General features: G+C 57.9%; 1 protein-coding gene across 1 annotated transcript in view; it reads right to left on the reverse strand.

Moving 5' to 3' along the window:
- ADAMTS2 (ADAM metallopeptidase with thrombospondin type 1 motif 2) overlaps nucleotides 1–12,943 on the reverse strand; it is a 102,418-nt gene that overhangs the window by 12,862 nt on the left and 76,613 nt on the right. Inside the window, exons 7-14 of the mRNA XM_056115704.1 lie at nucleotides 10,365–10,470; nucleotides 9,967–10,110; nucleotides 8,481–8,613; nucleotides 8,020–8,133; nucleotides 5,489–5,634; nucleotides 3,176–3,351; nucleotides 1,485–1,618; nucleotides 215–338 (exon numbers count right to left, since the gene is read on the reverse strand). Coding sequence (XP_055971679.1) covers nucleotides 215–338; nucleotides 1,485–1,618; nucleotides 3,176–3,351; nucleotides 5,489–5,634; nucleotides 8,020–8,133; nucleotides 8,481–8,613; nucleotides 9,967–10,110; nucleotides 10,365–10,470 — 1,077 coding nt within the window. The remainder of the gene's footprint in view (nucleotides 1–214; nucleotides 339–1,484; nucleotides 1,619–3,175; nucleotides 3,352–5,488; nucleotides 5,635–8,019; nucleotides 8,134–8,480; nucleotides 8,614–9,966; nucleotides 10,111–10,364; nucleotides 10,471–12,943) is intronic.

Genomic DNA, 12,943 nt, shown 5'->3' on the forward strand with positions numbered 1-12,943 from the left:
CCGCAGTGGGGCAGCTCCCTGCTTGTACATGCAAGGCCACAGGTTTGATCCCCAACACCACCTCGCCCTGGGCACTGGCCAGATGGGACTGAGTATCACAGGGAGCCAGTCTGACCCCACCTCCACCCCAGAGCAGTGGGGGAACGCAACTACAGTCCCAGGCACCCAGACTCTCCCTATCAGCTCAGCTCCGACCCAGCAGGGATGCACTCACCCAGCTTCTTTGGGGCTCGTGAGAAAGTGCCTTTGACCACTTTGCAGTGGCTGTTGTCCCCGCCACACACACCACACTTGTCCTCCTGCTTGCTTGAGCCGATGACCCCATCACAGCCCACCTTCTGTAGGGGTGGAGAATGACAGCCACTGAAGTCCTTCTGAAACTACCCTCATCCCTCCTATACTCACTGGACTCTGGCTGGGTAACAGCTGTTCCCATCCCTATCCTGAAGGTTCAGGGAAGGGGAGATCGGCATCCCCACCCAGATGTCTTCTTAGCACAAGGATGCTTTCCTACAGGGACCCTCAAAAGGCTTTTAATAAGAAGGCTGATGGCCCCTTACCACTGAGGGCACTAACTGGTTAGAAAAGGAAGAGTGTGGAGAATTGAGACAAAGCTGTGTCCTCTCCTTCCTTCCCTTCCTCTCACCCTAACTCCCATCACTGTTTTTCGGCCACTTCCAGTCATTGTCAGGGCTCCCCCACCCAATCTGTGTGCAGCTTTGTCTCCTATGATTAGGTCCTTCCATCCTATGCAGGGCCACGGACAGAACCCAGAGCAACTCCATGCAAGCCCGGTGCTCCCGAGTGTCCTAATGCTCTGGCCTCAGAGTCTATATTTTATCAAAATGGCAATGCTTGGAGAACGCCCCTGTGGGCCCCATTTTATTCCTGATTTTGTAGGCATGTGTACCCTTTTCAATTCTGCAACTTTGGTGGTGGCTGTCACTTCCTAAACTCACCCTGCGACCGGCCTTTAGCCCGAAGCTCCACCCTTAGACTGTAAGTAAGCCTACCTCCTGCAGCCAGCGGTCTCTGCAGTCCCTGCCCACTGAAGACCACCCTCCTTGCTGCAGGCATTCATTCTGCATCCCCGCCCATGCAGTCCCCTGTAGCACCCTACAATCCGGGCCCACAGCAGCCTAGCCTTCCACTGACACACCGCCCCTCCTAAAGCCGTGCCCTCCATGAGACCCACCCCACCGGAAGCTGCAGGGACCCTATCTCCTGCCTTCCCAGGGAGCCCTCCTGTCGCTGAAGCCCGGCACTTGGGCAGCCAACAATCACCCTGTGACCCCTGCATGACCCGCCCTCCGCCGAAGCCCCGCCCTATGGCAAGATACCCAATCAGCCTTGCCCCCTAAGCTCCGCCCAGAAGCCCCATCCCGCAGAGCCCCACCCCCATCGCAAGGCACCCAATCATTCTTGTCCCTTAAGCTCCGCCCCCGCGGAGCCCTGCCCTCCCTGCGGCCAACCTCCCTCCTCACCTTGCAGTCTCCACGCACGCACAGGCTGAAGGCGTCCTTGTAGGAGCAGCGAGTGCCGTCGTGCACCATGCGCTTCATGGACACGACTTCCCCGGTCTCACGGGACTCGCAGTGCAGGTGGCACCTTTCCTTGGCTGTGAGAGAAGCAGCAGAGTAGTGCGAGTGGCAAATGCCCAGCGCCAGGCTGAGTCCATTAGAGAACAACTCTGCCGGGGCTCCCAGCTCCCCTGCCGGGGCAGAGGAAACACGCCCTTTCCAACCTGTCTTGGCCCATCGAAGCGGGCAATCGGCGGTGCAGTCTCTGATCTCTCAAGACATGCCCGAGCACCCCAACCTTGGGGTGGCTCTGCCTGAGGACACTTCTGGGTCTGCTCAGACTCCAGAACAAACCATATCTTCAGGGCGGTCCCTGCTGCCCTCCTGTCCTGGACCAATGACATGGGGTCAGACTCTGCTTAACTTCCGGCCACAGGGCAGACCCTCAAACTAGAAGGGGCTTCTCTCTCTCTCTCCCTCTCTCTCTCCCTCCCCCCTCTCCCTGTACTTCACCCCTAGTCCATGGTGATTCATGGTCAGCTCCCTCTCACTTGCCTGAGCCCTGCAGATACGGGCTGGGGTCGGTTCATAGCTTTTTTGCTTTATTGAGAGTTTTGAGGCACCTGATGCTGCTCCAGCTGTGCTTGGGGGTCACTCCCTGGGGTGCTTGGGAAACCCTGTGTGGTGCTGGGAATTGAACCAAGCTCTGCCATGTAAGACCAATGCCTCAGTCCCTTCTCTGCCTCTCCAACCCGGTGGTTCAGAGTTACTGGGGATCACTGGGATGGGGCTCAGGTAAATAGAGACACAGGGGCTGTGGGGCGCTGGGTTCCAAGCCCTCCACTGCCATCGATCAATCAACATAAATACCACACCTCACCACAGAACCTCACCATATTCTTATGCATTCTAATGTTGCACCATAGATATGTAACTCACTGTCACTGTCCTCCCGTTGTTCATCGATTTGCTCAAGCGGAGCCAGCAACGTCTCCATTTTGAGACTTGTTACTGTGTTTGGCATATCGAATATGTCACAGGTAGCTTGCCAGGCTTTGCCGTGCGGGCGAGATACTCTCGGTAGCTTGCCGGGCTATTTAAGTAATACACACACAATTTTTTTGTCTGTCTAAAAAGCTTCACAGAGTGGTCACACATCATGTTTTTATAAAATCAAGGAAGAAAAGAGGAATAATAGGGGCAAAAAAAAGGAACAGGAAAATATGGCATAAAGGATCAGAATAAAAGTACAGTGGGTAAAGCACTTGCTGGCCTGGGTTTGACACTTAGCACCTGTATGGTCTTCTGAGCCTGGCCAGGAGTGAGCCCTGAACACAGCGTCAGGAGTCAGTCCTGAGCACTGTAGGGTGTGATCCATCAAACAAAACCAAAAAGTGTGCAGTGATTATGTGGTGAAATATAGGATTATAGTAAAATTCATTAGAAATGGGGAGTTACCCAAATGTAACAATATATTCTGAAGCCCAAGATGAAGCCAGGTCCCAATACTGAGTTCTTGGCCTCGTCCCTGCATCCTGGGCCATGCCTGGCCCCTCCCCTCTGTCATAGGCCACACCCCCAAGCTATCAGTCCCACCTCATTACCCTAGGCCACGCCCCCGAGTCCTAGACACCACCCGGGTCCACCAGGCTCACCGTCGCGGTGCTCATGAGGCAGCCAGTGGTGCTGGCCATCCCCGTGCTCGAAGTACAGGTCCCACTGGCGGCACTGCTCTTCGCGGAAGTCAGCCAGGGGGTCTGGGCAGCCCTGTGGGCTGCAGAGCTGGAAATCGTAGCCCAAGCCGGAGCAGGTGCGGCCCCCGTTGGCCGGGCTGAGGAAAAAGCAAAGTTCTTTCAGCCTGTGCCGGGGCAACCCCAAGATGACTCTGCTGAGGGTAGGGAGCGAGTAGAACCCTTGCCTCCCAGATCTTAGATTATGGTGTAGAGAAGGGCCTGGAAATGTGGCACAGTAGTAAGCAATGCCTGGCACGCATGAGGCCCTATGTATGAGGTTTTATCCTCAGTCAAAATAAAACATTGTTTAAAAGTTCCAGAGAGTTAGGATAAGAGGTAATCACTTGTATGCAGCCTATCTCTTACATCATGAAGCGTCTCCTGAACACCAGCCACTAGCAAACCCTGAATACCACCATATGTCACAGTCAGGAATAGTCCTCAAGCACCACCAGGGGGCGCATCTGAGTACAGACCCAGGAATTGCACTCAAGCACCACCAGGGGGCACTCTCGAGCACAGAGACAGGGCACTGCCAGGTGTGCCCTCCTGGCTCTATTAAGAGTCTGGAGAGATGATTTACTGGAGTGAGCACAGGCTTCGCATAGGGGGCCCCAGGTTTAAAGCCTGGCACCGCACAGTCCCCTGAATATTCCTAGGAGCTGCCTTTGACTACTACTGACTGTGGCCTTCCCCTGAAAATAAAACAAACAGATAAATCAGGAGAAGGGGTTAGTGGTTTCCCTTTGGGAATCCTCCTTCGGTTCTCATCACTGTTATCAGGAACCCACAGTGACGTGACAAGCCATCAGGTTCTGCTTGCTTCTCGTGGATCCCCACGCATACCCCCCAAGGACCATAAACCCTGGGACCCAGAGCAAGTGCCTAAAAAACAACTCCAAGATTAGGGAGCCCAAATACAGAGTTTTTATAGTGTCAGCACAGGGGAACACTCCCGACCTTGGCCGCTTTCCTGCAAACCCTTTATTTCACTGGGAGTGATTCTCTCCACCAAACCCCAACAGCCTGTAGGGAAGGGTCTTCCGGAGGTGGGGACAGAGGGAGTGCAGTTCGAGCCTGTGGAGGGAAATAGGACCAGGGACCTGTGCTGGCAGTAACTGAGGTGACCAGCAGAGGGCATAGTTCTGGGGACCTCAGAGTGGGGTGAGGGCTCGTGGAGCTCAGGGAAGCAACCTTCATAGAAGTAGGGGGTGGAGGAGACTGGTGGTCACTGTCCCCATTGGAGAGGGAACACCTCTGAGCTCATGGACAGTTCTGGTAGCTATATACTGGCTGCAAAAGGAGGCCCCTAAGGGTCCTTGCCCCACGGTGGGCGATACCTCATCTGACTTCCGGTCTTAATCAGTTTCATCCAGCCTTGTCAGTTTCATCATAGCACTTGGTGCTGTAGAGACCAGCAGCAAGGGAGGTAAGAAGGGATGAGTGTTGGGGCTGGAGCAATAGTACACTGAGTAGGATGCTTGCCTTGCATCCAGTCGACTCAGGTTCGATTTCCAGGATCCCATATGGTCCCCCAAGCACTGCCAGGAGTAATTCCTGAGCACAGAGCAAGGAGTAACTTCTGAGTATCACTGGGTGTAAACCAAAACCAAACAACAAAAGAAGTGGTGATGTTGGTGAGTGTGTGGGTTAGACTGACAAGCTAAGGGTGGCCTCTGTCTCTTACAGGCACTAGGGACTGGGGTTGGGGTACGGAGATGGTTCTGGTTTCTGACCCTGCCTCTTGCCTGCTTTGCAAACAGCAGTTCCCCACTGTAGGCTCTGGACACCCCAGCCTATCTCACCTCTCACTTTCTGTCTTCCGTACCCTGAGCCAAAAGTTCCCCAATTGACCAGATCTACCACCCGATGGCCCCCTGCCGCCCCCCACCTTTTTCAGAAAAATAAAATCACTCAGTACCCGCTAGAAATCAGCTTTCTTTAGGGAAATGAGCAGGCAGCGCCCCCTAGTGGCATTTGGTGGTACTACCGGCACATAATGAACCAGTTCAGTGGCCCCAAGTGGGTGGGATTGGGAAAAGCCCATTTCTTCCTGGCGAGACAGTGAAGGACTGGCTGCGCGCTGGGTGGAGCGTCCCTGATTGTGGAGAACACCCCTCTGTTACAGGCCGTAGGGCTGGGGCAGGAGCCCTCCCTTTGCTGAGTCTCGGCTGGCAAAGAGAGGATGGGCGGAGGCTGGGGGACCCCCCGCCCCGGGGGCCAGGTCCCACTCACTGTGGGTTGTCACACTGGCGGGTGCGGAACTTCACGCCGGTGCCGCAGGTGCGGGAGCATGAGCCGAAGGGGCTCCAGGCGCCCCAGTTGCCGTCACGTTTGAGGATATCGGGGGTCAGCCACACACAGTGCCCCTTGAAACAGTGCTGGAAGACACAGGGCTGGCCTCAGTCCCTGACGACCCCTTACACCCCCTTCCTGATGTTCCCAGTAGCAACCTGGCTGACCCCCCCACTGCGGCCCGGACCCTCAACCAGCCAGCAATGAGCACCCCAGTTTGACTTTCCCCAGAGAAGGACCCAGGGTATGTCCGTTCCCATTAAGGGCTACCCAGGGGGCTGGAGATATAGTCCAGCATATCGGGCACTTGCCTGGCATGTGACCAACTCAGGTTCAATCCCCAAGCATCCCATATGGTCCCCCAAGCCTACCAGGACTGATTCTTGTGCACAGAACCAGGAGAGCACAGAGCAGAGAGCACAGAACATAGAGCCCTGAAAACCGCTGGGTGTGACAAAAAAAAAAACAACGGAGGCTGCCAGACATCATGCTGACACTAGGGGACAGTTAGAGGGAAAGGGAGAGAGTGCAGGTGCCAGGGGCCACTCGGGTCTCAGCTCAACAATGCTCCTGAGCACTGCCAGCGATGCTAGGATAGAATCGAAGTCCAGTGCCTTCCTGTGTGCCTGGAAACTCTGGCACTTCTTGTTAATTAAGAAATATCTGTGTGGGCTGGAACCATAATACTGAAGTAGGGCACTTGGCTTGCACACAGCTAACCTGGGTTTGATTCCTGGTTTCCCATGTGGTCCTCTGAGCCCACCAGGAGTGATCTCTGAGTGCAGAGTCAGGAGTAAACTCTAAGCACTGCCAAGTGTGGCCCAAAAAGGAGAAAGAAAGAATGAAAGAAAGAAAGGAGGAGAGAGAGAGGAAGGAAGGAAGGGAGGGAGGGAGGGAGGAAGGAAGGAAGGGAGGGAGGGAGGGAGGGAGGGAGGGAAAACGGTTGAAGGAAGGTAGGAAAGAAGATCTGTGTACTCAGGACCTGGGATATCCAATAGTTGTTAGGGGCCCCCAGGGCCCATTTCATACATTCTTGGCCAAGCAGTCCTGAAGGTTTAAATGCTTCAGCTCAGAGACATGGTGTGGCTTAGTCCCAGGAGTTTTGGAGGTAACCAGAGCCTCTTCAACAAACAGAGCTGGTGGGGTGTGTGGGAACAGGCATGAAACTCAAGTCTGTAAGTGCACACCCTCCTGCAAATTAAAATAAATGTGGGCTGGGCATGTAGCTAAGGGGTGGAGGTGAGGACCCCTGCAGGTGTGAGGCCCTGGTTTGCTAGCATTACAAAAGGGGAGTTTAGTTTATAGTTTGCTGCAGGTTGACTTTAGGTTGACCTTGCAACAGCGGTAGGGCATTTGCCTTTCACGCAGCCAACATGGCCGACCTGAGTTCGATTCCTCCGCCCCTCTCACCCCTCTCGCCCCTCTCGGAGAGCCCGGCAAGCTACCGAGAGTATCTCGCCCGCACGGCAGAGCCTGGCAAGCTCCCCGTGACATGTTCAATATGTCAAACACAGTAACAACTAGTCTCACGATGGAGACGTTACTGGGCCCGCTCGAGCAAATCGATGAACAACGGGAGGACCGTGACCGTGACAAAAGGGGAGAGGAGGGAGGGGATGGAGAGAGGAGGGGAGGGGGATGGAGGGAAAGAGGTGGGGAGAGGGAAGGGAATGGGAGAGGAAGAGGGGAAAAAGAAGAGGAAGAGGAAGTGCATCTAATATCATAAGTGAACATCCCAGCTGAGCCCGACCTGTCTGCATCATGCTCAGAACACAAGGAGAACAAGTATTGGGCCCACCTAAAACCAAGGAGCTGGAGAGCACAGGCAAAGGCAAAGATAGGCCTTTGGTAGCTGGTGGGGGTGTGAAGGGCCAGAAGCCCCCCGGCCCTTCCCGAGTTAGTGCTGAATACCTATGGGGTCCACCCTTCCTCCACTTTCAAGTCCTTACAATTACAGAGCTGGGCAGGAGAGAGAGGACAGGGATAAGGACAGCTCCTGTTCTCTTCCGAGCAGTGCATGTTCCCTCAAGCACTGCCAGGGGGCGCTCCTGAGCACAGAGTGGGGAACAATCCCTCTGTACCACCAGGGGGTGCTCCCGAGCATGGCCTAGGAACAGCCCGGAGCACTGCTCAAAGACTCCCGGACACACACACCACATGACTCGTCTTTCCGTGGAGCTGACCAAGGAGATGTGGAGATCTCGAGGTGCCAGGACCACTCAGCCCACAGGTCCCGACTGTCTCTGGATGGAGGGCCAGGCTGGACCCTGTGGCCACAGGCCCCTGCGGAGGAGTCCCAACCCCTCACTCCTGGGAACAAAGCCGACGGCACCCTGACACGACTCCTCAGCGCGGGACCTCGGGAGAGGAGCCCTGGATGGGGGACTGGCCTCATGCGATAGCTGCTGGAGTGCTCCGGGAGAGAGGCAGTGGGGTGGGGGGCCCAGGCCAGCCCCCACGCCCCCGCTCACCTTGCCGTGCGCACACATGGTGCCGTCCAGTGGGGGCCCCTTCTTGGTCTTGCAGAAGTAGGGGTTGTCCGGGTGGCTGCACCACAGCTGCTTGCAGGGGTCGAACGTCCGGAACTGGAGAGAGCAGCCGGGGTTGCTGCCGGCCCCGTCCGGGCACCTCATTGCCCCCCCGCCAGGCTGGGGTCGGACTGAGTCCCCATCCCCCACGGGGCGCCCCACCAGCTAGGTACGTCTCCCAGGTGGGACTGAGGCAGGGGAGGCCTCTCCGACCGCGGGTCCCCTCAGTGGTAGGACGAGGAAACTCCTGCTTCCTCCCCTCAAGCCCCGGGGAGAGCGCCAAGACTGCTGCCAGCACTGAGCCCTGTCTTTTGCCCCGCGTGCGCCCGAGCCGCCTCCTCCTCCTCCGGGGGGCTCTTCGGGATGCTGGCCCTGGAGACACGTGGCCCGACGCCCCCACTCACCGCAGTGCACATCATGTAGCCCAGGCCGAAGTCGAAGCGGCACTGCTCGTTCATGGAATAGTGGAGCCCGGGCAGCTGCGGCAGCGCCGGCCAGTCGTGCGCGAAGGGGTCGTCCCTCAGACAGTCGTAGGAGCTGCAGGGACACGGGCACCGTTTCCTCCGGGGACCACCGGGGCCGCCCCGGGGCCACGACGGGTGTGGGGGCTTAGACTCTAAGGAGACTCTATATCTGGGAGCCTGTCAGCCCCTTGCAGGGAGGGCCGGGTGCCCTACAGGCCAGCCTTGAGGAGGGGACGTCTCCTGGCCCTGAAACTCGGGGGGGGGGGGGGGCGCTGAGGGCCCTGTAGCTGTGAGGGCCTGGGCGGGGCTGGGTGGGAGGAGTAGGTGGGGCTGAGGCGAGGCCGGGCAGCCTTCTTGGCTCTGGGCTCCTGGGCAGCGCTGGGGATGGGCAGGACCAGGTGGGTTGGGGCGGGGCCCGGGATCTTCCTTGCACAGGGCGTGGGGCGGGGCAGGGCCCTCCTGGGCTCTGGGGACGGGGTTAGAGGGGCGGGGCGGGGTCCTCCTGGGCCTTGGGTGCAGGGGCGGGGCTGGAGGGGCAGGGCGGGGCCCTCCTGGGACCTGGGAGTGGGGTTAGAGGGGCGGAGCGGGGCCCTCCTGGGCCTTGGGTGCAGGGATGGGCTGGAGGAACAGGGCGGGGCCTTCCTGGGCTCTGGGGGCGGGGTTAGAGGGGCGGGGCAGAGCCCTCCTGGGCTCTGGGGGCGGGGCTGGAGGGGCGGAGCGGGGCCCTTCTGGGCTCTGGGGGTGGGGTTAGAGGGGCGGGGTGGGGCCCTCCTGGGCTCTGGGGGCGGGGTTAGAGGGCCCCGGCGGGGCCCTCCTGGGCCTTCCTTGGGTGCAGGGGCGGGGCTGGAGGAACAGGGCGGGGCCTTCCTGGGCTCTGGGGGCGGGGTTAGAGGGGCGGGGCAGAGCCCTCCTGGGCTCTGGGGGCGGGGTTAGAGGGGCGGGGCAGAGCCCTCCTGGGCTCTAGGGGCGGGGTTAGAGGGGCGGGGCAGAGCCCTCCTGGGCTCTGGGGGCGGGGCCCTCCTGGGCTCTGGGTGTGGGGTTAGAGGGCCCCAGCGGGGCCCTCCTGGGCCTTGGGTGCAGGGGCGGGGCTGGAGGAACAGGGCGGGGCCTTCCTGGGCTCTGGGGGCGGGGTTAGAGGGGCGGGGCAGAGCCCTCCTGGGCTCTGGGGGCGGGGTTAGAGGGGCGGGGCGGGGCCCTCCTGGGCTCTGAGGACGGGGTTAGAGGGGTGGGGCGGGGCTCTCCTGGGTTCTGGGTGGGGTTAGAGGGGAGGGTTAGAGGGGCGTGGTGGGCCCTCCTGGGCTCAGGGGCGGGGCTGGAGGGGGGGCAGGGCCCTCCTGAGCCCTGGGCGCTGGGGCGGGGTTAAGGGACGGGGCGGGGTCTTCCTGGGCCGGGCAGGAGCGGGTCAGGGGCAACGGTGGGCACTCACTGCAAGTAGCGGCCCAGCTCCTGCTGGCTGCAGCGCGACCAGTGGAAGCGGTGGAAGGCGGCCTGCACCAGGGGGGCCATGATGCTCCCCAGCCGCACCTCGTCGCCGCAGCGGTTGCCTTGGCCGTCATGCTCCATGCCCAGTCTGCGAGGAGACTGGACCGCTGATTGCGCCTCCCCAGGACCCCCGGCCCTCCCGCGCGGTGGTTACCCCAGCTGCCCCGCCCTGGCCACGTCAAGTCGCACTGACTCCGCCCGGAACATGGGTAGGACGGCTGCAGCACTCGCTCGCGCCCCCCGCCCCCCAGCTCCCGCTCTGCAGAGAGCCCAGGTCTGCTCTGGGCCCCGCAGGGCTCCCTCCCCGGTCCGTGTCAAGGTCCCTGGCTCGGGGAGACTCACACGTGGCCGGTCTCGTGCGCCACCACAAAGGCAGAGGAGAAGCCGTCCTCGTGGTTCAGAGTGCAGCTGCGCACGGGGTGGCACATGCCGGTGACCGGGGCATAGCCTGTGGGGCAGATGGGGCCAGCTGTGCAGGGAGGTCCGACTGCGCAGACCCCGCAGACCCCCGCCCTACCTAGTTCTGGAGACACTGCAGACCCCAGAGCAGAGGGCTGGTGAGGAAGCCCTGCCACCCCTGAGGGCATGGGCAATGCTCCCACAAAACGGTCCCCCACCGCCCTTGGCATGACTGGGAGTCACCCACTCCCCACCCCTCACCCACCACTGCCCGGTCAGGTGCCTCCCTCCTCAGACCCGCCCTCCTCCTTTCTCTTCCTTCCTCCCCCATCCCTCCTTCCTTCCCTTCCTTCCTTCCTTCCTTCCTTCCTTCCTTCCTTCCTTCCTTCCTTCCTCCCTCCCTCCCTCCCTTCCTCTCTCCCTCACTCCCTCCCCTAGGGGGTCAGTTGGAACCAGTGCGTCAGAGGCATTGGAGGAAAGGGAGCTACTGCAGGGCAGGCACCAGACCCCTTGCTTGCTCTGCTTGTGTCAGGGGGCTTTAGGGGGTGCATACGTGCACATGGCTCCTCCCCAAACATTTTCTTGGGGTGAGGGTTGGGTGGAGCGTGTGTGCTCAGGTCTCAAACATGCCTCTTGCCTGCTGTGCACTTGGTAATTCTCTCTGTAATCCAGGAGACTGTGACTGACAGGATGAGGTTTGAGGAAGCAAGGGGGGGGGGGCAGGGCCCTGACAGCAAGGGCTGGGGGCAGGGAGCCCCTCCCCCCACTGAGGAGAACAGCTCAGCCTGGTCTGCTAGCAAAGAGGAGAGATGATGGAGCTTCATTCCCGTGGACCCTCTCCCCACCCCAGGACTCCCGGCTGCCCAGCCCTGCAGTCTGTCCTGGAGAAAAGTCTCAGGTGTAATGTTTGCTGGAGCCACTTAGGACAGGCTGGCTCAGTCCTTTTCAGGGACTTGGCAGGAAACTCGCTACCTTTGAGTTTCCTTTTTCCTCTGCAGAATGGGGGTGGGGTGAGTGGTTCTTGAATCTGCATCAGAGAGCACAACACACACACACACACACACACACACACACACACACACACACACACTCCCGCCCCAAACTCCCGCCCATGTCTTTGTGATTTGCATGCAAGGCTTGCCCAGAACTCAAGCCTGGGGGACGAGTTCTTAGCCACCTGCTCTGCTTCCATCCACAGCGCCCTCAGCCTTGATCCAGAGTTCTTTGCTTTTTTGCTTTTTTTCATATCCTTCCCTCGCTGGTTTCACTTTGTCACTGCTCTAGAAATCACATCAGAGAGACCTGGTGCCTCCCAGAGCTGATGGTGCCTCTGCCTCCTCCATCCTGTTTTACCTGGTGTTTTTCTATGCTTTTGCCTCATATTTATGTCCAGTAACTGTCTGTGTTTGAGAAGGAACCACTATGACAATGATAGTTGAACATGACCTTTCTGGACAAGAACTGAGTGCTGAAAGGAGATAACCTTTCAGTATCTGTATTGCAAACTATAATGCCCAAAAGAAGAGAGAGAGAGGGAGAGAGAGAGGGAGAGAGAGAGAGAGAGAGACTGTGACAGACAGAGAGAAGAAAAATGCCTGTCATAGAGGCAGGCAGGGTGTAACTGTGTATCTCACGATGATTCAAATAAAAAATAAATTAATTAATAAAAAAGAAATATCTATATTTCTTTTCCTCTTTTTTTTTTGGCGGGGGGATACCCATCTCTGTTAGGGCTGATCCTAGCTCTGTGCTCAGAGATTACTCCTGGAAGGGTTTAGGGAACCTTCTGTGTCAGCTATGTACAAAGCAAGTGCCCTACACACTGTACTATATCTCTGGCCTCCTCTTTCTAAAATATATATATATATATACATATTGCTTTTTGGGTCACACCCAGCGATGCACAGGAGTTACTCCTGGCTCTGCACTCAGGAATTACTCCTGGCGATGCTCAGGGGACCATATGGAATGCTGGAAATCGAACCCAGGTCAACCACGTGCCAAGCAAATACCCTACCCATTGTGCTATCTCTCCAGCCCCTCTAAAAATATATTTTTGAGGCCAAACTCAGCAGTTCTCAGGCCTTACTAGTCTCTCTGATCAGGAATCTCTTGGCAGTGTTCAAGGGATCAGATGGGGTGCTGGGAATTGAACCCAGGTCGGCTGTGTGTAAGAGAAACACCCTCCCCATTGTACTAACTCTCTGGCCCCATAGATAACTATGTTTCTATCCCATGCATATGTTTCTACCTCATAACTCACAGTTTCTATATCATATAGAAATCTATCTTTATCATAGATATATGTTTCTAATAGACAGATATCTCAATATATTTGGGGATCCCTCTCAACCTTTTCATTTCTTTGCTCTGCAGAATGGGATGCTGGTGGTGATTTCACGTGGGTGGCACTGGGGATCGAACTTGAAGCCTCACACTTGTTGGACAAGTACTTTTGTCACTGGGTTGTCTCACAGGATAACGCCCCCCCCCACCGGAATGCATACATCAACCCCTCCCCC

Source organism: Sorex fumeus, unplaced genomic scaffold (assembly GCF_029834395.1).
Source record: "Sorex fumeus unplaced genomic scaffold, SorFum_2.1 ptg000029l, whole genome shotgun sequence".
Taxonomy (NCBI): Eukaryota; Metazoa; Chordata; class Mammalia; order Eulipotyphla; family Soricidae; genus Sorex; species Sorex fumeus.